The sequence below is a fragment of the Syngnathoides biaculeatus genome, chromosome 12 (genome assembly GCF_019802595.1).
Source record: "Syngnathoides biaculeatus isolate LvHL_M chromosome 12, ASM1980259v1, whole genome shotgun sequence".
Lineage (NCBI taxonomy): Eukaryota > Metazoa > Chordata > Actinopteri > Syngnathiformes > Syngnathidae > Syngnathoides > Syngnathoides biaculeatus.
The window spans coordinates 15,141,391-15,167,707 of NC_084651.1; the positions used below are offsets into that span (position 1 = coordinate 15,141,391).

The window sequence follows — 26,317 nt, forward strand, 5'->3', positions numbered from 1 at the left end:
CCTCCACTGATCAATTTGTAGGAGTGACAGGATCGACAGGGACCAGAGAAAAGAGCTAAAAACTCACTCGATACTGCTCTTGCCAATCAAGTTCATTTATTCCTGTGGCATGCTTGTTGCAGTTCACAGCAGAATGCAAAACAGAGTGGCCTGTGCGGATCCAAGCTGCAAACCACATCTATTTGTCACCGCGTAGAAAGATAAGGCTAAAAATGTAAGATCATCTTTGTTGCTTCAATCCTTCCTTCTTTGATGGTTTCACCCGCTATACAAGCTGATCTTTATCGCGCTCCTATAGCCTTGACTCCTGTCACTGTAACTGACTATGCTCTCCTGCATCACTCTACGCCAGTGACAGCAGACTGACAGTTGGACAAGCCATTATGAAATGACCTTGGTCAAGTGTCAGTGTGGCCATAGCATTGCCGAAACAGTAAAAGCATGAAGTGAGCAATTTTCCCTCCACCAGCAGCAACTTTGTTGACAAGGTGGGGAAAGCATCATGCCATAACCCAGTGGGAAAGGGGGAAGTGGTTTTAGATGACCCTTGGTCAGGGGTGGGTGAAGTTACTTTAATTATAGCAATGTACTGATGTTGTTAAGCTAAACTGAGCAATACATTAACAAAAGCGCAGTTGTGCCTCACTTTGCATTCCCTTGTAGGGCAGTTTAATTAGTCTACATGTGTATTTATCCTCATAGCAGAATAGATTTCATTAAAGACTTCAGAGAGCTATTTGTTATGAGGCTGAGTTGATTCTCCGACACCTGTGAAGTGAAAATGCCGTGCTAGCAGCTGTAATTATTTTGGGAACACTATCGGTGAGGCGTTTTAGCGTTTTGAAGTGCCGAGGTGACACAATGATTGCTACTCTTGTTGTAATCAGGTGTTCCACTCGTAGCCATTTTTCATCTCCTCTGCAGAAGACTGTTTTGGCTTGGTGCAAAGACTTGCCCCTCTGGTTCTACACTGGTGATGACACCATCGTGTGATCATTGCTGCGAGGCTCCATATGAGCTGACAAAAGGAAATGCATTGTCTTCGCCGTCTCCACAGTGCAAGCTCTACAAAAAGATGATTGTGGATTGTGAGGTGCTGGGTATGTGGATATTAAATGTACACACTATCTAAAGTTGCAATTCCTCCGTGTATGTAATCACAGAACATCACGTCAAAAAGCACAGTCCTCTGTAGGTTATGAATATGGTTAGCAGAGACGATGATTTGTATGACAAGAAACATGTTTATATTTGAGGTACTGTGAGCTGCATTAAGCAAATTAATCCAAAATAAGTATTAAAATGGAATGCAAATCCGTCATCTGGTATTCTAAAAAACAAACAAAAAAATATACCAAGCACTGATGTTGGTGACCTTGCAGCAACTCACTGAGGTGATGCTGGGATTCTGTCAGGCTTCACTATCCTGCAGCCATTTGTTCACTGGAGCATAGTTTTAAACATGCAATGATGATGCTCAACGTGCTGTGCAAACCTCAGTCGAGTGACCACTATAAATCTGACAACAAAATGCATTTCAAAAACAATAAAATGGAGGGAAAAAAAAGGCTACGCACAGCAATCCACTGCAGGGTTCTTTGTTCACTTTTTCCTGTCTGAGTGGTGGAGGTGACGTGCTGGGAAGGTAGTGTTTGGATTCAGGATACATTTATCTCAAGTTCAGGTCAGTGCACCCTGAAAGAACTGGTGCTGACAGACAGGCCACTTCGCCAGTGTCAAAGTATGAAAAGCATGACTGAACAATCTGAAGTCATTATGTTGACTTTTAGAACTGAAAGAACAAAAGTGCACCACTGGGAAACATCTTGCACATTTGGTCCAATACAAAATCAATTTGAAAGACGTACACGATACACATGTGTGATTAAATTGCTGGCTTATCCAAACATCACAACTACTTTTTCAGGAAATGACACTGCTGAATCATAAAATAATGATCATGAAGACCAAATAAAGATGACACTACCTTGCATGTGTTTAACAGGGAAAAACAATAGATGCAACCATGCAGATGAAGAGATGTCTTTGCTGTTGTGTCTCCTCCCCATCAAGGATTCGTGCCGAGTCTGATGTAAAGAGTATGTCTGTACCGGGGAGCTGCGACTCTGTACAGAACTCATCCCGAGATACACTAGCAAAGTAATTAGCGCATGAATTATTTCTGTGCAATGACACGCCTCGGTGCCTTTTGACTTTGCTCTTGTCTGAGGGATGTCTCTATGTCTGAGGCCCAAATTAGATATCTGCCAAACGTCAGTCCTCTACAGTCAGACGCCACTTTAGCCTCTCCCTTAATCAAAACGAGATGGCATAGGGCTATTGCGACACAGGCTTTAGATTTGTTTGCTAACAACCTTGACAAGGGCATACCCTAATTGAGCAGCTTGTTAAGATGCTTAGCTGAGATTTATCATTGTGGGGCTCATTAAGAGAGAAAAGCAGCTATCAAAATTTACGACACACCTGCCCATGCAAGTCATTGGTTTTGAAAATAATCACTTGACCCTGATCATCTCTCTGCAACAAATTAGTGCTGATGGTTTTTGGTATGTCTGACTGGCGCAAACAAGATTTTTAATAGTCCACTGAAGTTAAGTAAACAAATACATTATTACAAAAAAAAAGCTTCTCTTTTGACGAGGATTTTGTGATGTGCACACCCCAATACACCACTCCATCCCCAAACTCCCCTGGGTTTACTATATTATCCCCTGGATTTACTAAATCAAAAAGGATTGGGTTGGGCAGATTAGTATTCAACACGTTACTCTCCCTCTTCACTGTAATGCTGTTGTGATTCAGTAATGGGCTGAGAGCAAATGAGAGCTCAAAGTGGGCCACTGAGTATGTGTATTCGTACAGTTTGCCTATTCAAAGAAAAATTTCACAGTTGGTTAGTAATTGTATACATATATATATATATATATATATATATATATATATATATATATATATATATAATTTTTTTTGTTAGTTTGTCATGTCTTCCTAATGGAAATGCTCACCTCTTTACACATTCCATCTATATTACAACTTTACGGGGTGACTGGACTTCTTTGTCTGACTCTAAGGATCAAAAAAATAATTATGAGGGTATAATCACTTATATGCTGTGGTCCCTGGAGACATGCATTTAATTTGTTTGTAGCCATGCTCCTATCTCAAAACACATTTGCCCAATTAAATGAAAGGAAATACAATGGATTGGTTCTAGTTCCCCAAAAATAAAAAACACACCACCCTTTTTTGAAACATGTTTAAAAAAGATTACACTTGAGGCACTTCCAACACCACGTGTGACCACACCCAAAAATTAAATGATGAATTGCTCCATACTGTATAATTATGTGCTTGTATAGCATATGCGCTGATAGGGACCATCCAGTGCAATAAGTATGACATAAAATACATCGTGATAAAAGGACCAAAAGGTGACCATTAAAGTTGTCCAAGAATGTGTCTTTGCTTGTGTGTGAGTGCGTGTGCATGTGTATGTGTGTGTGTTGACCGCAGTGCCTCCTGGTTCTGCTGCCTTTAGAACACACCCTCTAAACTTTATGGTTGAACAACATATTAGATTAATTATAGGGTTTTTCCAAGTACTGTAGTTTAATACTCTCCTGTCAAAATAAAAGCATGTCCAAATACTGATAAAAAATTATAATGTTCATGTCTGGAGCAATTTTTTTTATTTATATGATCTATTCATGTCTTGATTATATAAAGGCTCTTTAATGCTATATATGCTATATATTTCTTCACTGGTGTCATTCTATAGATACATCCCTTGCAACATAAATCCATCCATCCACCCATCTGCCCTGAGACGTGGGTGAAGTTCTGCTTGAGGTGTGATTAGAAACTCCTTCTGACAAGGGATTCTGCCAGACATTCCCAATAGACCCACACATTACCTATGGGCCTGTCAGGTCGAACTGCCATCTTCCCCCACCATTGGAGTTTAGTCACCATCAGATGACGATCAGTTGACAACTCTGCTCCTCCCCTCACCAGACTGTCCAAAACATGGCTTCAGTTCGATAATGAGACCACAAAGTCCAACATCAAACTATGATATAGGGTGACCCATTTGCTTGAACAAGGTGTTCATTGTGGACAATCCGTGGTGAGCACAGAAGTCCAATAACAGAACACCACTTGGGTTCTGATCACGGGAGCCACTCCTTTCAGTCATGCCCTTTCAGGTCTCACTATCTTTGCCCATGTGACAAGTGATGTCCCCCATCAGAACGACGGTGTCCCCAGTGGGAGCATTCTCCTGGACCCCGTGGAAAGACTCCAAAAAGAGTGGATACTCTGAACTGCTGTTTGGTGTATAAGCACAAAGTCCAGACAAGTCACCCAACCCAAAGATGGAGGAAGGCTGCTCTTTACTCCACTTGGGTGAACCCCAATGTACAGGCGCCAACCCAGTAAGTATACCCACACCTGCTTGGTACCTCTTACTGTGGGCAACTCCAGAGTGGAAGTGAGTCCAACCTCTCTCAAGAGGACTGGTACCAGAGACGAAGCTATGTGTGGAGGCCACACCTCCAGGCCTGCCTCCAGAGGGGAGCCTGGGTGATCCACGTCCCCTCATTTATTTTGTTTGTCATGGGGATTTTTGGACCTGTGCTTTGTCTGTTTGTCTTGAACCTGTTTACCATGGGGATTCTACCATGAAGCCGCAGAGAATGGGACTCACAAACCCCGCCACATGGATCAAGAAGGTGTTTCTTAATCCCATGCAACATACAGTATATATATCTATAATATCATTTTATGGCTCTCAAATTTTCAGAGGAGGCAACTTGCTTTTACCTTTGTCACACCGTCCACCTACAAAGTGTCTGTGGTGCATTGTGTTTGATAGAATACCCTTTTCCTTGGAAGTCCCATTAACTCCTCAAGGTGCTCTTTCTGTTAAATCCACTCCACAAAATGTTCTCCCCAGTAGGGAATGGCACAAAAAGATTTATTTTAATAGCTGCCAGCTATAAATGGCGGTATGTTTTCATCTCGCATACGCATACACACTATTTGATCTTGAGTATCTCCTGCAGTTTTAGACAAGAGGCTTTCTCCGCTTTTCTTGCAAACCCTCCAGGGAAGCTCATTCAAGTTTTTATGGAACAATATCTAAAGCCCAAGCACTTACACATACCCCATATATTTAATTTTCCTCCATCATTATGTGATTTTGATATGGATTTTTGATACAAAGAGTGTGTTACAAGGATTAATATCTCTGAATAATTGTGCTTCAAGGGCTTTCAAATCCTTCTAGGGTTAGATCATTAACAGTACATTAATTGTTTGTGAAACACATTTTTTTGTCGATGGTGGGTCTGTAAAAAATGCTAACTTTATAAAAAACCTGCGACTAAACATTTTGGTTTGGTGTCTGACCTGCCTTCTGTTGATGTTTTCCTGTTCAGTACAATGATTTATAGATGCCAATATTTGACATAGAACTGTCTGGTCATTGTCTTTTAAGAACATATGTTAATAAGCTTTGTGAAGTCTGTGTCTATCTTAAATAAGATTTGTATCACCACTCACGCTACCATGTTAGTCAAGATTAAAACCTGGACTACAATGACTCACAAATCTGTCTAATGAGGCACATACATCTGGCTGGTATTCTGGAGGACAGCCTTCGCCTGAAATGTATGCTGCCAACTGCTTAACATGGTGTGATGTGTGATGGTGTGGCAGCAGCTGTGTGGAAATTGAAATTCGATGTGCTGATTGTCTGCACAACTTAAGCCAAATAAAATATATGTATAGGACCGACAGAAGGTTTGACATTACAGTATGTGTATCATCTCATCAATGAAAAAGAATATATATTAGTGTTGGTTCTACTACAATATACAGTATACTACAATAGTTCAAAGACAGTCAACCTTCAGTTTGTCCATGTTATGTATTATTTAAAAAAACTTAACTTATTAAAGGGTAACTTCCTTCTAATAGTAAGTTTCTTTCGGCTTGTCCCTTTCGGGGTCGCCACAGCGCGTCATCTCAGATGAACGCACATATATGTTTGGCACAATTTTTACGCCGGATGCCCTTCCTGACATTACTATTCTAAATGATTCGACGTTGATGTATAATATTTGTGAAGATTAAGGAAGAAGGTTTGCTAAAATATTCTTGCTTTTTAAAAATCCCAATTGTTATACTGTACACATAAAAATAGGTTTGGGGCTATATAGTAAAATAATGTGGTTCCGTTATATTGAAAATCCAGAGACAGAGGCTTGCTGTGTGTATTTTAGTTACAGAATGTTTTGTTCATTATTTTGTTTCACAAGCAATATTGACATATTGTCACTTAAGTGCAGTATTTAAATAAACCGGCAGGCCGATAATGCTACGCTACCACTATCACACATCTAAGAATGAAAGTTTACTAATAATTTTTAAAATTATTTTTCTAATAGCTCATATTTCCTCTTCAATTTTTTTATAAAATAAATGAAGATATTTACCCTGTTGAAGGGGTCATCAAGAGGATGAGCACATCAGCTCCAAAGCAAGGCACTGATGTTAAATACATCACTGTAGTCTTAAGTAATAAGACTTTTCAGTATATTTCAGGGGTATTTCATGCATGACAGTAATATCGTTTATCATTTGTAATGACAAAAATCTCAAAAACAAACAAACAATAAAAGACAGATGTGGCAAACATAATTCTTTAAAGATTGCACTGAAGTCTCACAAGGTATGTGTAAATTTCATGTGACATGTATTAAAATGAACTTCCAAGGAATTGAACCATACAAACCTTGTGATTCGACTGAAACACATTAAAGTGTCGATATAATTGAAGTAATTAACTTATGCATCTTTTACAATCAAACAAATATAAATGTCATAGTTTCTGCAAGTCAACTATAAAGGTGATATATGTATTATTATTATTATTATTATTATTATTATTATTATTATTATTATTATAGTTTGGACGAATTTGGAATGACACATTTTCACAAATAGACAACTCACAAAGATTTGCTGGGTTGTGAAATTTCACACTGGTTGGGTGAGCAGGCAGTCCAGAGTCTAAACTATTAGTCTACAAACAATGGAAAAAGTCAACCTTTGCTAAGGCTGCATGGCCACTGCGACAGAAGTAATGCTGAAATTAAATGAATAACTTCATTATCTGAGCCGCTTATCCTCACTAGTGTGGTGAGAGTGCTGGAGGCTAAGAGATTCTTTAGCCTGTCATAAAACTAGTACATAGAAGTACATATCTTCGTATTTTGCAAGTAAAGGCATACACATAAAAAAAATAAATAAATACAAAAAATGTGTTCATCTAAGTCTTGTACAGCAAGTTTTCTTGTAAAATATTATGTCATCAAGCGTGCAGATGGAAAGTGAAACATTGGCTTGGTCGTATCGGGTATGAGAGAAAAGATCCGAAAAGAGGCCATCAGGATGTTTGTTGAACCATAGAGGTGCCAACCACAGGAACTAATGAGAAATTCTGATCGAATGACGCTGCAGGCTCCAGCACACGCCAGCCGCAGCACTGCCTGCTCTGATGACAGGGATCACTGTTTGGTTTTCATAGCAGGAAATGTAGACTCGCCACCCTTGGCATGCTTGCTTGGAAGAGCCTTGAGCTTTGATAGAGCTCGAGGCACGAGCCCTGGAGGGCTCTTTCTTTTTAGGGAAGTGGAGCAGGCCAACTCATTGCTGAGTGGCAACAGCTGGAGTGAACACTAAGATGCCAGATGGTTTACTTACTATTTAAGTTTTATGAATGGAGCATAGTTGTACCCATGGAATACTGTTTGATCCTCAACAATATGCCTTCATTGCCATGAAGTTTGATGGTGCCCATAAGTGTTGCTTTATGAAACATTTCATATATCTCTCTGCATGAATTAGCCTTGCACACTGAAAATAGAAATTGGCATATTATCATCTGTTTCTGTTAAATTCAGTTCCGTTAGTTATTAAATTGATTGTTTTATTTCCGATATATTCGGCTTTTCCAAACAACAGAGAACTTGCACTATATCTGTGCAAAGGCTTTATTCTGAAAATTAGCAACATTAGTGTTGAAGTAAGAGTTCTGAACATTCTCCCAATTTGGCAAAAATATTTTGAATAACAACAGTTCACAAGGTCAGGGATTAATTGTTTCCATAGTCGATAAACTGTAGGACTTTTGCTGAATATCAATTGCCAATTCAATTCACACCTTTCTCTCAATTGCTTTAAAAAGTGATTCACAACTCCACAATAGGCAGAAGTATTATACCTGTCCTCGTGCTGGGTCTCAAATAGTTTGATGACGGTGATAGTATAGCTTCTTTCTCGACTCAAAATCGATGTGTGGGCTACAGACTTGTCTTTGTGCAGCTACAATGGTGAGAAGCTTCTGTAAAATAGGTAGCATGTTTTAGTAAAAACCCAATTGATGCCTGCCTCTCTTTTTAATGACTCTGTGTAAGTGTTCCTAGGATCGGACTTGTGGAGCTGGTACTCTGAGCTCAACAAGACATCCATCATACTGTGCAACTAAATGACAGCGTGTGGGTAACAGCGGTTGGAATATGTAATCTCGCAGCCATGCACACATGCTGCCTTGTTCAGTCAAATAACTGCAAACAACGAACAGTCCGTGCAGGAGCAACACATCTGTCTCTCAGCGATTGTTACTGCAGATGTGAAATCAGTCTCCCAGATATTGTTACTAAAGAAGTTAAATGACCATGGTACAGCTCATTATAGCAGCCTTCTCTTATAGAAATCGAAGCAGTTTGATATTAGGTCTTTTGAATGCGGTGATAATGTAATAAATATGTTTTTCAAAGAATTCAGTGCTTCGGAAAAGTCCTCCCTCTGTCAAAGAGTAAGAGGCTTAGGGCGGTTTCATGACACTAACTTGCTACCATTTTAATAGAGTGCTAGACATTCATGTGTGGATGCTTTTCATAGGTTACCCGAGAAAAGGGATAGAACAGAAATGGACTGAAATCCACTGTCAATCACTTGCCAGACGATAAAACCACTTGGTCGTCTTTTGATGATTTTTAACATATTTATGGCTGATCAGGTTCTTAGGCAGTGTTTTTGGTGGAGGTGATGTTTGTGATACATCATATTTAAGTTATAAACTTCTTGCGAACCTGATGAAGTCTTCCAACTTTTGCTTATCACTGAAAGCTGAAGAAAGACATTTCTGGTTTCAAGATGATGGTTTGATGGATGATGAGGCTGTAGTCAAATTCAACATGTGGCATGGAAAATCATGGACATTATCAAACACAGACAGTGTTCTATCTCTCCTGTCCTCTCCAAAATATTGGAAGGGAAAGGTCAATTCTTTTATTATTGTAAACTGAAAACATTTGGGTTACAGAGCAAAAGATGACAATGACACAAAAGATTTAAAATACAGCTTCAATCTCATAACATATACAGCTACAGTTGATGTTAGACAGCTCATCCGTCGTGTTCCAATATTTTTGCTCACTTGAAAAATGGGGTCTTCCAACAAATGATTCTGTCTTGAGTTAACATCTAGATGTAGATGCTGTGAAATAAAAGGTAGAATTCTGAACTTTTGTCTCATTATTTTTTTTTTAATTTGAACCCCAAATCTCTTCAATATACAACAAAAGCAAAGGAATTGACATTAACATTCAAATACTTATATATAGAAATAGCGGTGACAAAAAAGCTGGATCAAAATGCTGGTGTTTTGTTTTTATTGACACTACCAGGGCATTATTCATTTAACAATTAGATACAATTAAACTACATTTAATGCAAAATGGCCGAATGAATTGACATATTATTGCAAACACCAAGCAGCACCGATCCACAGTATGACCACAATAATAAACATATTGTTCATATTTTATGTTAAGTGTATTTTACAGGGTAAAAAATCATCATTCTTGTCTTCGGTGAGGTCACAATTGTTGGTACAGCTCTTGATTTGGATAGTATTAGCATAGGATTATTCTAAAGTCTGATCTGCATCTTTTGCATATTCCAAATAATTGTGCATTTCGGTTGTCATCATTGCTAATCATATTCACAGCAAACTGTAACATAAGGGCAATCACAGTATGAAAACAATTGAAGCCAAGGCCTTTACTCTATAGTTCATTGCTTAATCCCCTGCCAAGTCTGTTTTGGAGTGGTTGAGTTATGATTTGATTTTGACAGGCAGTGTGCTCCCCTGGGTGCAAGCTAATTTAAAAACAGCCATAGAGCAGCAGATGCCAAATTAGTGTCAGAACAAAGTGACTGATGAGGAGTCTCCTCGCCACACTGTTGTACACATTCGACAGAGTCCTGCTTGTTGCCCTGCTAGTTTGCCTCTAAACTGTCAGTTTTGTTTAACTGTTGGTGAAAGGATCATTTATAGGTATTCGTGCATCCATATTTATGGAATCATTTCTATACTTTTTGTGACTTCAGTAGCACAATTTACCATCCTCTTTGTGGGACTGATTTAATTTGAGCAGTTAATAATTACATTACTGGCATCAATACTGCCAGATTGCTCTGCACCACAACCGCAAATGTAATGCGATGAGAGAAAAGGAGGTCCAGAGTTATGGAAATTAAATATTACTGATCAAATAATATATATATTTCACTTGCCAAGACAGTGCTTGTTACAGATATGATGAAATGGATGGTGTCATAAAATATACTACACCTGAATGTAAACTGCTGGCTGGAAAAGGTTTAGCTTTCTTGACTCAAAACAACACCTTCACAATTTCATGTCTCAATCTATTTATGGCCCCAGTATGGAACACATTTTCACTCTGTTGTATTTTTTTTTGGGTCCTCTCTTGTCTGAAAAAGGACTAAAGGCGCTAGCTTTCATCCCTGTTCCCATTTGGTGTCATGACTCAAGGGCAAGAAGGTGCCAGCAGCTTGCAGAGCTTTGAATGACTCAAGACCACAGGACACACCAAAAGATCCAGAAGAACACAGTGACAGAACAACAGCCTTCAACTAGCTTTTTTTTTTTTCATAAAAATGACAGTTTTGTGACACTTCAGCAGTCAAGCATTAACATTGAAGGTTGCATTTTTGGGGGGGAGTTGAAAAATATGCGGAAACGTGAAGCACGACAGTTCCAGAAAATTGAGTAGAAGTCAGCCCAGGGTATATGTAAGGATAATTGTCACAAATGTCAAATAATTCTCTCAAAACATCTTTCACCTTGTGAAGTAGGTGGATTAGTCATCATAAAAAGACACTGATTTGACATTATCCTATTTTAGGATGCAGAATGTTTGCGGTGAGCTGCAAGTCCAGCTGTGTTGAGTAAACGCTGCTGCCACTGACAATTCTTGGTAATGCTATTTCGCCTTATGTATGGCATTAAACTCGAGCTTTAAAATGCACTTTTTTCCACCATGTTTATGCTGTACATCTTTGCTTTCCTACTTTGAGACATATTCAGCTCATTTTCATTAATAAGCCAAACCTATTCCAGGTCAGGTAAGACAGACGATTTAAATATTGATATTTTGTTATTAACACTTTTAAGATTTAACTAAAGACTTCTGAGGTTTTAAGCGCTGGAAACAAGAGTAAGTTCTGACTTACACTCGCATAATGGATTCAATTTCAGTCACTCATTGTAGAGCATTAACTATACAAAGTCCTTGCTAAAGTTCAAATTTTAAACCTTATTTTCCTTAGATTTTCAGAAGTATGTGACTCCATTGGACTCAATGGTGCTTGCGGTCAATGTAAACTTTGCCAGAGAAGAGCACTACTACCGTTGTGTTTTTTATATGCATTATTAATTTTACTGTGAGGTACTCATCTGTCCAAATTGAACACTTATCTCATATTTCTTTCATTTTTGGAGGCGACAATTGAGATGGAAACATATGACCCCTTAACTCCACCTCATTCATAGAAGTACCTAAATTGATAAAATTTTATACCCTCCATACGTACGTGTATGCAGATGCATGCGCACATGCACACACACGCGCGCGCACACACACACACACACACATCTAATCCATGCTCCATGCACACAATTCATTCTTCATTATTCCAGGGAATTAACAGCGAATTGCTGGCTTCGAGATGCATGATGAAAGAAAGGGATGAGAATGACCCCCAACCAGTGGCCTTATTTGTTATGTAATCCTGAGCTTGTGCTGGTGAAAAGATGTAGAGGTCTCCAATCTTCACTGATAGTGTTTGCAGACATTGAGGGTGTTTGAAAAAAAAAAAAAAAAAAAAGTCTAGTCAACTTCAATTACAGCCCGATGTAGTTCTCCCAGAGGTGCCGTATAGGACCTTTAAGGGTGAATCAATGAGGTGACAAATTGTTGTGGACAGCAACCCCTTTTTATTTGTTACGGTCTTCTACCGTGCCTGAACGCTGCTTGCTCATTTATATTGCTGCGGCTTATTTTCTGGTTGTGGTTTTAATAGCTTGTTATCTGTCTAAACTACCGGTAGATTTTAAGCCCTTTGTAATGGCTGTTCATGTGCATCCCATCTTAGTGATGCTCTGGACAACATTTTCTTTGTCTTCCTATCGTTATTCTAACAGTTGTTTGTAAGTCTTTCTCATTAGTATCCTTACATCATTGGATGATTGATTTTCTAAATGAATATCATTTGATTTCTTTGCTTGTGTTTGTGTGCGTGTAGATCTGTTACCGTCAATTGACAATTGACACGCTTCTCTACAAAAACAAGAGAAATTAGAAAATACCTGAAATGGTTTTAAAATAAGGCTTTAAAATGACATCAGAAAGTGTAGTACTTTCCTGGCTCTCTTGTATGACATATTGTACAGTAGAAAAGCCTGGAGGGAATAAAAGGAAATATTTGGTGCATAATTTTTGGGGGGAGAATTTCCTTTGTGGTCCTTCTACTCCTTAAATATTATTAGTATTGATAGAATATCTGTACGCACTGTCTGAGTCTCACACAATAGACATTGTCATATTTAGTACAACGAAATCAGCTTTTTACCTACAGCTCACTTTTGATGCATGTGAAGCAAAGTATCCAGTTCCCAGAATAAAAATGACTATTTCATTTTCCCGAAATGCTCACTTCTGGGGATGGGGACTACAAATGCACTTGCTGCCGTTTTGTGGACAGCATGGATGAGTGCGTTGCGCGGGCGTTTTGCAACCGGGGGGAGGGGGGGGGGTTTGCTTCGACTCCTTTGCTTCATTTCAGACCTCTCTGTGTCCTTGAAGAAAATTCTGAACCCGGAGTTGCTCCTAATGCGGTGTCGCCGGCCTGCTTAACTTGGGGACTAATGAGGAACAGAATGAAATTAAATTGTACACAATTTAAAGAAGTATTTTTTTAGTGACTTATAAATGAAACATAATGTGTTATAACTAAGCATGAGTCAGAAAGTGCAGGACCACACTAACCTACAGTTTTGGGCCGTGGTAGGTATGTGTCCAATTTCTATTGTTTTCCAGTATTACTAATATGACTATTTGGAGATGGGTTTTTTTTCCTCATGTTTTTCCTTCTCACAGCATCCCAATAGGCACCCACGAGGCCACGTTATTAATTCAACACATTTTCTCTTCGTCCCTGCAGGGAAAGAAGAGTATGTTGCAACCTTCAAAGGATCGGAGTTCTTCTGTTACGACTTGTCCTTGAACCCGATTCAAAGCAGCAGCGATGAAATCACATTGTCATTCAAAACCCTCCAGAGGAACGGACTGATGCTGCACACGGGCAAATCAGCCGACTACGTCAACCTGGCACTGAAAAACGGGGCCGTATCACTCGTCATTAATTTGGGGTCTGGAGCCTTTGAAGCTCTGGTGGAGCCAGTCAATGGGAAATTTAATGACAATGACTGGCATGATGTCAAAGTAACAAGGAATCTACGTCAGGTAACAGTACTAAGGAGGAACAAGATACTTAAATGAATTATAACATGCACTTAAACCATTACCATCATACTGTATAGGTATAGTTTTCCAGACCGTGACATCGGATTATTAAATCAAACCGTGGTAGACAATACAATGGAAATACAAAACAGAACCACTAGCGTGCAGGAACATTTAGATGCAAATCAATTATTTGATTCAATTTCAATTTGAAAGAGAAAAGACAGATTATTGAATTTGTAATTTACTTTTGGTAAGTGCAGTATGTTGAAAATTTTGTCCTTTGATATTTTAATGCAATTAATTTCAAAGTATGACCTCGGGGTTATTCTTAATGATTGTTGAACTTTCTATTCAACGATTTGATGAATTGGTTGAGGGAGAGGAACAGTGATCTAATCAAAATTAATAACTTTATTTTCATGGCAAGTAAACTTTTTCAATAAACACACACATCCACATGATGTAATTAGCATACCATTCAGCTCCGATGTATATTAATAATACAGAAAAATGGTATACAGACAACTGTCAATTTAATGTGAAGCCCATCTTATCTGGGGATCTGGGAGCTCTATATTATCTTTTGCTTCAAGGCTTACATTTTAGGCTCTAGTACTAATTTAGCAGTTGTCTTAAATGATATGTCAATCAACGTCATGTTTGGGAAGTAGTCATGAGTAGGATGTAGATGACAAAAAGTTCCAGTTTAATTCCCGATCCTTCTCATGAACTGTATGTAGGGAAATGCAGTAGCTGCTCTCAGGCAGTCAGAAGGATGCAAAAGATAAACTTGACGCCAGGTGGCTGATGTGCGTACTTCCATGAAATGCACTTACTGGGCAGAGCAAGGTGGACTGGCCTGATTACCAGTATGTTTGTCATTCCACCACTTTGGCCCTCCAGTCTGAAGTCTGAGACACTTGGCCCAAAAACAGTAACCATATTACCGTCAATAACATATGACAGTGGGCAATGAGACTTGAAAAGGAAGGTTAAATGTTGGGCTTTAGGCAATCATTCCTAGAGTCATTTAATCTCTGTCAGTCGTAACTTTGTATCTACAGTGTATGGATAAGAGTATTGTTTGTTCTACTCAATTATCTGGTCACTCCCAGACCATGGTAGCACACCCCATGCAGAACTTTATTGGCTGTGCTCTACCACCTCTTTCAGAAGGGTTTGATTTTTTTACTCGGTCTGCTTTTTTCTTGTTAAACTTATTTTGCCCAATGTCCTCTCTGTTACTAACATGCTTTCAAAACAAACTAACATCATTCATGGAATGTGTCATTTTACTAACCAGTATGGTCTTTGCCGTTTTAACAATGTACGATCAACAGTATTGACCATCATATATTATTTGAGTAACAATCGTTATTCTGTTCACAGTTTTTAATTTCCTTTCTCCCCCCTTTTCCACAAAGCACTCAGGCATTGGACACGCTATGGTAAACAAACTACATTGTTCGGTAGATATCTTAGTTATTGTTTCTTAGTTTGGGTTTGCCGTGTCTTTCTATTTTTTTCCTTTTTTTTTTAACTGTAGATGTCATTTACAAAAACAGGGAATTTGCGGTTGGTACTCTGCTTACTTTTCGACTTTCTTACCTTTTAAATTGTTTTCATCCTTTGTATCCTTATGTTATTCTTTTTTTATTATTTTGGGCCAAATTCGGTTAATGCTGTCATTTCGGAGCATCATTTTGAATAGAGTAAATGTTAGGGACGCTTTGCTGTCTGGCTGGACTTCCTTTCACTTTGCATGGCGTGCAATTTTAATTTGTGTTGCGTCTCACTGGCCATTTGTCAACATGAATGTGACAGTTGAGCTGTGGTTGTTTTCTTGATGCTTTTTCATGCCTTGCTGTGGTTTGGCAGTGTCCATAAGTTTCCGCATGCATCTAATGCACTGACAAGTGTACTAATGTCCGTAACCCAATTTATTTGGGGACATTTTCTTTTTGTATGCACATGATCAAAAAGAAAAGAGTGACATGCATGCTTAGTTTCGTCATGAATATCCTTTGCCCTTCTCCAAATACTAGAGATGATTGTGACTTACACAGCATGTACTCCATCACTAACATGTCTTATTTTTAGATGTGCTAGGCATACTTAAACTTAAATGATTTAAACTAACCCAGTTCACATTCTACTAACACCATTTTTGTGTCTGCTAAATAATTTTACGTTGCATTCGGGGCAATACTAACACTGTATCCTGGACAGTTCACTAACACTTCAAAACAGCATTTATTTTGGGGCTATGGAGTCCTCCAATTAATCAGCTGGACAAAATACAAAACAAGTACAAAACAAGAAAAAAGACATAAAAATGGGTTTCTGGAAAAGTAGAAGAGGAAAATGTTTCTGATGGGAAGAAGGGACGGTAATTGTATTGTACCATAGGCTGAGAAAAGCGTTTCCTTTCGCTATGCTTTGTTGTCTAGGTAACAATATCCGTGGATGGAATTCTGACAACTACGGGATATACACAAGAGGACTACACCATGCTTGGCTCGGATGACTTTTTCTACGTCGGAGGGAGTCCAAGCACAGCGGACCTGCCTGGATCGCCAGTTAGCAACAACTTCATGGGCTGCCTCAAGGAGGTAAATACCACCAATGTGTGCAGTCAGAAGCCAGTAAGAAGTCCCGTGTGTTACGCCATCACAATTCAATAAAAGTCAACATCCAATAGTTACGTCCCAATCTATATTATTCTACAGTCATGACAACCATACAACTTGACCTTGGCCCACTTAAATGAGATGTGTCTGTAGTATTTCAATTTATTACGGTGAACATTCAGTGTGTACCCCGCCTCCTGTCCGAAGATAGCTGAGATTGGCTCCAGCGCTCCCATGACCCTTATGAGGATAAGCGGCTCAGATAAAGGATGGATGGACTACGTTGACTTTATCTGACACTGAAACCTGCAGCCATATTTTTTAATATGCTGCTTAATAGGGTTTGTGACCTAAAGCATTTTTAAAGAGAAGACTACAGGGATACTTGGAGAAACCTTCCTAGAAATTAGAACAATGACCCGTTCCTATACCCTTTTATTATTATTGTATCTAGGGGAATCTAATGGACTTATATGCAGCAAAATACTTTAGAGAATCAAAATAATCTACAATAGCAAAATTTGAAAGTACAGAAGCTGGCTACATGACAGCTACTCGATTTTGTTACTTGGTTAGTTTTAGAAGCTAACACGGATTCTCCTCCGGTTTCAGCGCCTCAGATGATTCTTCTTCCATCCCATAAATTTCCTGTTTCACGAAATGATAAAGACAATGTATCATAGAACATAACAATAAGATCTCGAAATACCAGCTAGTGTCTCAGCATCTGCGAACATGAGCGCTTTAATGTACCAGCATGTACCATGGCTGATTGATGGACTGTTCCCAGGTGGTTGATGAAATATTTGTGGGCAGATTAAGGCATATACTGTAGTTTCCATGACTACAGTGCCAGTGAAACAGTTTTCTCACTGATGCCCTTCACTTCACACACAGTTAACAATTAATTTGGGTTTATTGTGTGTATCCAGTACATAATTAAAGTTATATCCACAGACGTGTTCTGGCAGATATCATCACACTCACATTTATCTGGCGTGCCCGTGTGCCACCATGTAAATATTTATTATGTGTTGAACCTGATGTTTTATTTTGATCGTGTTAAAATTGTGTCTTTAAATGATCCAAGATTTGTTGTGTCTTTCAGTTTTGTTGGAGGCAGGACATTTCTCTCTTTTTTTGGCATATAAATTCAAGCAGAATGGAGGAACAGTATCCGTTTTATGCTAGAACAATTACCTTTTTTTCTATAGAGTTTTCTTAATACCGACCGTGTCATTATTTGTATTGTGATGAATATTTGTGAAAAAATTCAGTTGGACAAAATGGCTTGAGAGGGCTGTGACAGAAAAGAAAAAGGAGAGGACAGAGACAAACAAAAGAAAGCATTATATGAATACTGCAATCTCACTTTGGAGTTTTACATGGAACAGTAGTGCTGAATCCTTTGAAAGGAGAACAGGACAATATAAGAAAGGACAGGACAGGGAGAGGAGGTGAAGAGAGCAAGATGAGGGGACCTAGGGCAGATGTGTAAATAAGTATGCTGGGAGTGGCTATGTAAATTCGAAACATACAGTATATAGAAGCAAAGTGAAAGGGAGGGGACATCCCAAGAAATTTCAAGTTCCTAAGACTTTTTTATTGCAAATAGCGAGTGGTCCCAAACCAAGAAAATAAATGCCTGCAGAGAAATGCAAGTGAATAGACACTGTATAGCATGCACAATAAAGGTCAGCGTATTTGACAAAATTGGACCCACACCACCCAGTCATGAGGCGAGAAGAGGGCAGAGGGGCCACCAGCCCTGCCCATGCACCCCTAAACTGGTCATTTTGAGGAAAATTGAAGGACCCACTGCCACCCACCGGCCAACTTCGATGTCCCGCTGTCCCACGGGAGAGTGAGACACTAGCCAGTAGAGCCCATCACAGTTGTCAGCCCCCATCCCAAGCTGAGTCGAAGGCGGGATGTCAACCTTCCTACTGCCAAGTTGATAGGAGAGGATTGAGAGGATTCTGGATGAAAATCCGCACCACACACACATATACGCATACATACACACACACACACACACGCACACACACGCACACACACAAACACACACAAAACTCCTCATGCTGTCGCCTCATTAATTTTGGCTTTAATCGGTTTGATTTCACCAGGGCCAATTATTACTTAATCTTTCAACACAAAAGCACAAAAGGATAGTATAACTTCCAAAGGTGGAAATTTGCAGGGGCAATTCCATCTCCTTATTCCTTGTCATTGATGATTATACCCAAAAATGACAAGGAAATTCATGCGTTAACAGGGTGTGTAAAATATGTATATACATTCAAAGGGGGAAACTAGTAAAAAGGCTCATGATGAAAGAGACAATGTCAATTTCAGTGTCTTGTTTGGAATGTTGGATAGTTTAATTCATTCATGTGTCGCAATGAATTTGAGTCATCTCCTTTAAGAGACAGAGTAACTACGGCATTGTAAGAAAAAAATAACTCTCCATGCACGTCACGTTGCTTCATTCGAATCTTCCTTATTTTCAAGTATCTTTATCCACTTGCTGTATCCCACTCCAAATGAGGTATCCTTTCCAGAGGTGGAACTGGTATCTGCTTGAACCAACAGCATATTGTAGTCTTTTGTGAAAATGCCGTGTACATGAAATTGTCCCAATATTACTTCTTTCAAAGTCCGTCGTCTCCCATGGTGCTGTAGAAAAAAAAATCATTTACGCATATGTTTGACTTGTTCCATTTCTGGTGTTTTGTTTGTTTGTTTATTTGTTCATTAAGTTATTTATTCTATGACATAGCACATGTTAAAATACTTCTGTCACCATTCTATGTTGTAAGGATTTGTTTCACTGAGCTTCATCAAAATCCTGGAGTTGGAGTCACCTTGTCAATGTTGCTTTACATGCCTAATGAGGCCAATTTAGAATAACTCTAGTTATCTTTTATTGAAAAAAAATTCTTTAAAATGACTTCGTAAATGCCTCATTATAAAATTTTAAAATAGCTGTTACTGGACTGTACTAAGCAACCCTGTCATTACTGCTATTCTTACTCTAGAGATACTGTCATTATGGAGATTGGATAATGATGTGTGTTATTGCTGTGTCTAATTTGTTTAAGCCCCATTACGCAGTGCTGTTCTATCTTGCAAAGTGGTCCACGCAAGTGCCCCCTCTTGACAAAGTGTAGCCACTGTTTGTCAACTATAGATGTTATCATCAATCGGTTGTTGATTTTTATTATGGGTATGTGTTAGTACTTGTCATTTTACCAGTTGTAAACCGACATAAGCCCATTCTGAACTGAACAATGATGGGTAACATACAGGTTAAGTGGGGCAGCAGTGGGTGTTTATTTTAATATTGGAACACAACTCATATATGCAACAAAAAAAAAAGCAAAAAAAAAAATAAAAAAGATAGTATGGTTTTATGTCAACTTTCAGGATGTAACTAAAATACAGTTTAACATTTACGAAGAGAGCTTAATTTGACCTCTAAACTTACTGGTCAGCATTTGAGTATTTAAAAAAAAATCTTATTGTTGTCTGTCAAGGAGGTGAACAGCAAAATTCACGAAAGATGTTTGCTCCGTGAATCGAATGTAACATATTCAGTCATTCATTTTTATGCATCCTTTCATGCCACTTGCACTGTTTTTGCATCTCTTTTTCAACCCGTTAATTACACTGTGGCACCTGAATCTCACTGACCACCAGCTTCTTGAAACATCCTGCTTGAAACTTCGCAATGGCGAGTGCTGTTGATTTATTGTTAGTTGTAGTCTTTGTCTCACAATGTCAAAATATGAATAGCGTGATGTAGAGGGTGGTTAAAAAACTATTCTAATTGAACAAGCAAATGTATTCATCAATTCATGGCTCAGCCACCTGTTGTTAGTTTTGCTATTCAGCTGCTACATGCTGAAGGTGTGGTAGAGAAGGCTGCGAGAGACTGCGTGAGACTATTTACTCGGAAGGGAAGCACTTGTAGTTTGGATTTAGAACATATCTTTTGTGACACCAGGCTTAGAAATTCTCCGGCACACCACGTGGACAGTCATACCATCCCTTTCAGCCAGCTCCGGGGACTCATTAACCATACAAACAGTACAAATTGCTGAAGACTTCTCAGACTGTGTGTAGGCAAGATGACATCCAGATTTTTGAGGCACTGCACAAAGAAGTCAAAACAAAAAATAATAATGCCACAAGTGCACTGCGCTCCATGAACTGAATTGGCTTTTGTCGCATTTATTTCCAAATAAAACCTCTTAAAGTCATTTACAGACAGGTCTAAAGTGTACACCAAAATATACGGTATAAAAAAAAACAACTGCATCGATGTCTGCCTAATTACACCTGTTGTTTTCTTCTCTTTCTCATTAGGTTGTGTACAAAAACAATGATGTAAGACTTGAGCTATCCAGGTTAGCCAAGCAGGGAGACCCCAAGATGAAAATACATGGTACTGTGGCCTTCAAGTGTGAAAATGTGGCCACTTTGGACCCGATCACCTTTGAGACACCTGAGTCTTTCATTGTCCTCAACAAGTGGAATGCAAAAAAGACAGGCTCCATATCATTTGACTTCCGTACCACAGAACCAAATGGACTCCTTCTCTTCAGCCATGGCAAGCCAAAGCAGCAACAGAAGGATTCCAAAAGTCCCCAGATCCTCAAAGTGGATTTCTTTGCCATTGAGATGCTGGATGGCCACTTGTATCTCCTGCTGGACATGGGATCAGGGACTACGAAGACCAAGGCTGTCAACAAGAAGGTCAATGATGGCGAGTGGTACCACGTGGACTTTCAGCGAGACGGAAGATCTGGTAAGTCCACTTCAAATGTGCAACCTTTAATAGAGTTAGTGGTGTATTTTCATGAATATATGAATGTTCAAGAAAGCAAATTGTTGAGCCACGGTGCTAGGAAGATCGTTTTAAATGAATGAAAATATTATTGGTATACAATATAATTACTCAAAATCAAAGAAAATCAATACTTTTGGAATTACAGTACCTGTATTCGTCCTTGTCTTGGTCACAAAATCATGTCATAATACTTAAGATACCATGTCCAATAAAAATTTGAGAACACATAATTGGTTGTGTGTTGATAGTTTAAACAGATTGTGGTTGCTTATTATTGTGATTAGAATGAAACTCCAATCACATCGTATGCACAATCCAGATAATCCAAGGGGTTCACATATTTTGTCTTTACATTTTATATGACTTTGCATGTAATATCACTTCTTTGTGAATAGGCAATCTCTGCTTTGCTCTCAACAGCGTACCTCTGGAAATATATGTACATTTTGCAGGACGCACCTCTCTTCTACCGGGTTTTTGGTTTTATTCCATATGTCAGACTTCCAATCATGTTTGCCAAAAACATTTTTGACCCCACTCCCAACATGTCCCCTAAACTCAGATTTACTGTTGTAGTCCTTTTCGATTTGGTTATCTATGCAGCAGTTTATAAGTGTGTGCTTCCAGCCAAGCCCTTGCAATGTCAGGCTGTAAATTAGATGTACTCGTTCACGGTTTCCACTCCCAAGCTCGAAAGCATTCGTTATACCCTAAAGCAACACTAAGGTTCCTTCCCAAGTTGAGCTGCATAGTTTGGAGAATTTTCAAATGTCCTTTTTTTTTCCTTTCTTCCAAAGTATTCATTTCTCAGTAATATTGAGTAATGCTTTTCAAACAACATACTATCGCTGTTATTAAAGGAGAGGTGTAGAATAGCCAAATAGTTTACTCAAGTAAGTGTACTGTTACTTTAGAATAATATGACTCACATGTAAATAAAATTAAAAAGTAGTAGTCCAAATATTTACTTCTGTAAGAGTAAGAAAGGATTCAAAGAAATAAATTCTTAAGAAAATAGTAACAACTGAGTAACTTGATTTGGGGGGGGGGAATAAATCAGTGAAAATAAAATAATATATATATATATGGCGGCACAGTCGATCAGCGGGTGAAGCATGGCCTCACAGTTTTGAGGTCCCGGGTTCAATCCCGGCCTTGCCTGTGTGGAGTTTGCATGTTCTCCCCGTGCTTGTGTGGGTTTTCTCCGGGCACTCCGGTTTCCTCCCACATCCCAAAAACATGCAACATTAATTGGACACTCTAAATTGCCCCTAGGTGTAATTGTGAGTGCAGCTGTTTGTCTCAATGTGCCCTGCGATTGGCTGGCAACCAGTTCAGGGTGTACCCCGCCTCCTACCCGTTGACAGCTGGATTGGCTCCAACGCTCTCTGTGACCTTTGTGAGGATAAACGGTGAAGAAAATGGATGGATGGAAAAAATTAATATGCATTCACACCTGTCACCATTTCAATTTTTAAATGCCCAAAAACCAAGATGTGCAATGGGCCCTACAAAAACATTATTTGCTTTATTCACTTAAATGACTGAATGAAGAAGCTGTTTGCTGACCAGACTTAATGATAGTGTGTTTGCGTGTGCGTGTGTGTGTGGGGGTGTGTGTGTGTCAGTGCAAAGAAAGTGAGAGAGAGATCTGCAATGTACCACGAGGCGTTTTCTTAAGTTCAAAGTGCTGTTGAAATACACACGTTTGACCAGTCATAATTTAAGACTACACAGCACGACAAAGCTGCTGTTTTTTCTGAGTAAACACTTGTGCATCTTTTTATTTTCCCAAAAATGGGTCACTTTTATCGGCCCATGAAGGCTTTGTTTGCGATCCTGTGACTGCCTTGCACTGCCTAATTGGTAAATTGGAGTCAAATGACACTCGTGATTACGTTGGATTGGCGCAACACCGCCCAATGCGGAAGTCAAAGATGAAGTCTAAAAATAGATTGTGCATGCAATAATGGATAAATAAAAGTAGCGAACCTCATGCCGATCATTGTAATGTAATCAAAGTACGGATTCTCTACGTATGTATGCAGTATGGTGCATTCAAATTACTGTGACAAGTACAATTTACCCACAATGTTATGTGAATAAATGTGACTAAAAGTTTAGCGTGTTGAAACACACCTCTGGTTATTAATGGTGGGTCAAACTGCAGACATGTACAATCTTAGATGGGGCTCATTATCTGTCTTGTCCACACATATATGCTACAGAACATCTTGTTGAGCATTTTCTAGTCACTGTTCTGTCTACCCGTTGAAGTTTCCATGGAAACAGGAGGTGGTCTCTCACAGGACCAAGACAGTTGCTGCACCGTGCTGTGCTGAGATGTGCACTAATGACATTTAAGAATAATTCATCTTGTTTTCATCACATTCATAGCAACAATTCTTCCACGTTTGAATATAAATGTGATACAGAGATCTTAACTTTCAAATTGAGGAGGCTCACACAGTGGTGAGAATTGAGCCTCATGTTTTCCAATCACCTGTTTTCAATTTACCAGCACAAGCTCATCTTAGTGTGATCCCACAAAGTATAAAATTTCTTTTCAATCTGAATTTCATGTGAACTGCAAAACACAAAACATTTGTTGATGAACTGCTGAGAAGCCCACACCTCAAATGGAAGTGTCACATTTTGGGGACTTTTCCACTCATTCATGGAGGTGTCATGCAGCAGGGCTCTCACAGGATACATGTACCTTTCATTATCCATTCAGTTGCAGTTTTTGAAATGCAGTACTTTCCAATTATTTTTCAATTGCATATGCTCTTTTTCTTCAATTAAAGCTATGACAGCGTTGACCTCATACAAGCACATCATAACCTGTAAGCACATCAAAAATAACATAAATAGAATGCAGTGGAACACAGCTGCCAACAAATAGCATTTTTACTTTGCTGATAAGTCTCTTTTTTTTTTTTTACATCAGGCATTTTAAACGTTAGGGTGTTTGATGAAATTTAGTTATATTATTCTTTTCACAGTTATTTCTTTTATACTTTTACAATGGTGGACATTTGATCGTCAAACCAATAAATGAACAGAACTCTATTTACTTTCTCACCATAAAGTAAATCATTGAATCAAATCAATAATAGGAGCTTGAAAGTCGACCAGGAAGGGACTGTGGCAACTTTAGGGGTATTACTTCGGTTGAACTTGTCCAAAAAGACACATTAGAATACTAGTCTCATTTTTCAGGTCGCAATACATTGTAATGGTTAACACAGTAAATCATTCACAAAACTAGTGTTAGTGGCAGTAATAAAGCTGAAACATACAATACAATATGCTACATGTCAGATGTTCAGTTACCACTCAAGGACATGACTAAAAACTAAGTGGACCACAGGAGCCAAATGTAATTATCTGCAGCTGTGTGTTCTATGAGCAACACTTGTGATGCATCCACGGCAATACCGGATGATGATGATGCCCAGTGTATTCAACTAGAGAGGCTCTTCCTACAGGAAGTAAATCTGTGAATGGACTCAAGCTCTCAGACGGCATCTTCTAACCTCAATACATTAGAACCGCTAAGCGACACTCTGCTTTTAAGTGAGGGCTTCTGGGCTGAGAGTGGTGTCGGTCACAGATATAATACATGAGTGTTCCTCTGTTGTGGACCCCGCTTCCTGCCAGGTTGTGTGCACCGTTGCCGCACACACACACACACCACACACACACACACACTAAGAATAAGACTTCATACGTACACAAACAATACACACTCGCAGAGGCAACACATCTCCGTAGCTCTCTCTCCCTACAGAGAATCCAATCACATTGAGAGATTTGGCCGTATCGTCCTAACTGGATTGTGGTAATCCTCGGTTTAACACATTTTGGGGATGTGTGAGTAGGGTTAGGAGGCATCATGCCAAGTTGTTCCTGGATGCTAATGCAGAAAGTATGAGAGCCCTACTTTCAACTTTCAAAATAAGGGAAGGGTCAAACATGTGGCAGCCTTTGAAACTTGGTTGTAATGGTGAGCTTCATCAACATGAATCAGTGCACATTGTTACTTTGAATCTTCTTAGTTTATCCCGTGCTTAATTCCAGCGTTGTTTGGTATTGTGCTCCTTCATCTTCTTCTTTTTTAATCTGTCATTGTTCTCTCCTCCCCCATGCCCTTTGCAGGCATCTTTATCTCCATGTTCCCATCTTGTACTCGCGCCATCTCCTCCTCTTTTATGCTCTGCAGAATTCGCACACTTGTGTCCCCTAACGCTTTTGGTGATGAATGATGTTCCAAACATAGTCCGAAATTGTGTTCATGCATTTACGATCCACATGCTACTCGCCTGGTGATGGCACACGTCCCCACGAGATTCTTTAGTGCCTTTCGACAGCGTAGCTTGACTGTGTTTACACACATTCCTTACAGGACTGTGACGACAAAGCAGAGAGCACTCTGAGCCCATCTTTTAAATATGCTTACATCCTTCCCCTCTCCCATTCACATCAATTCAAAAGGCCTACCTCTGGACATAAAAAAAAAGAATATATTATACCCCTGTTTGATTATTCATACCAATAATAGCATTCACATGTAGATTTAATGGACTGTAAAGAAGACATAAGATGATGGTGTGGTCTTAAGAAATCAAGGATATAGTTGGCCTTCCCATTGGGATGGGCATTTTGCGATAACAATTATTGATCATTGGTCAAATTTATGATCAATAAATTGTTCACATTTTTTGTAGTACAATTTTAAAGACAAATCTCTGCATGTTTTGTACTGAATAAGTGTAATTAATTTTCCCTTACTTGTTTCATGGCACAATTAGTTTACTAGCAAATGTACACAATTGTAAATTCTTCAATTTATGAATACACCAATTACTATACCCATCTTGGGCCTGTCATGATGGTAAGTGGGGCAG

General features: G+C 39.0%; 1 protein-coding gene across 11 annotated transcripts in view; it reads left to right on the forward strand.

Moving 5' to 3' along the window:
* The window catches only part of LOC133509912 (neurexin-1a-like), a 211,969-nt gene that overhangs the window by 63,254 nt on the left and 122,398 nt on the right, over nt 1-26,317 (forward strand). For 4 of the 11 annotated variants that reach the window (XM_061837396.1, XM_061837394.1, XM_061837395.1 and 1 more), the window contains 4 exons: nt 13,621-13,922; nt 15,350-15,373; nt 16,376-16,537; nt 20,924-21,365. In XM_061837396.1, the coding sequence (XP_061693380.1) occupies nt 13,621-13,922; nt 15,350-15,373; nt 16,376-16,537; nt 20,924-21,365 (930 nt within the window). Of the gene's footprint in view, nt 1-13,620; nt 13,923-15,349; nt 15,395-16,375; nt 16,538-20,923; nt 21,366-26,317 lie in introns of all 11 variants that reach the window. The other 7 variants (XM_061837397.1, XM_061837398.1, XM_061837400.1 and 4 more) reach the window with 2 other exon arrangements.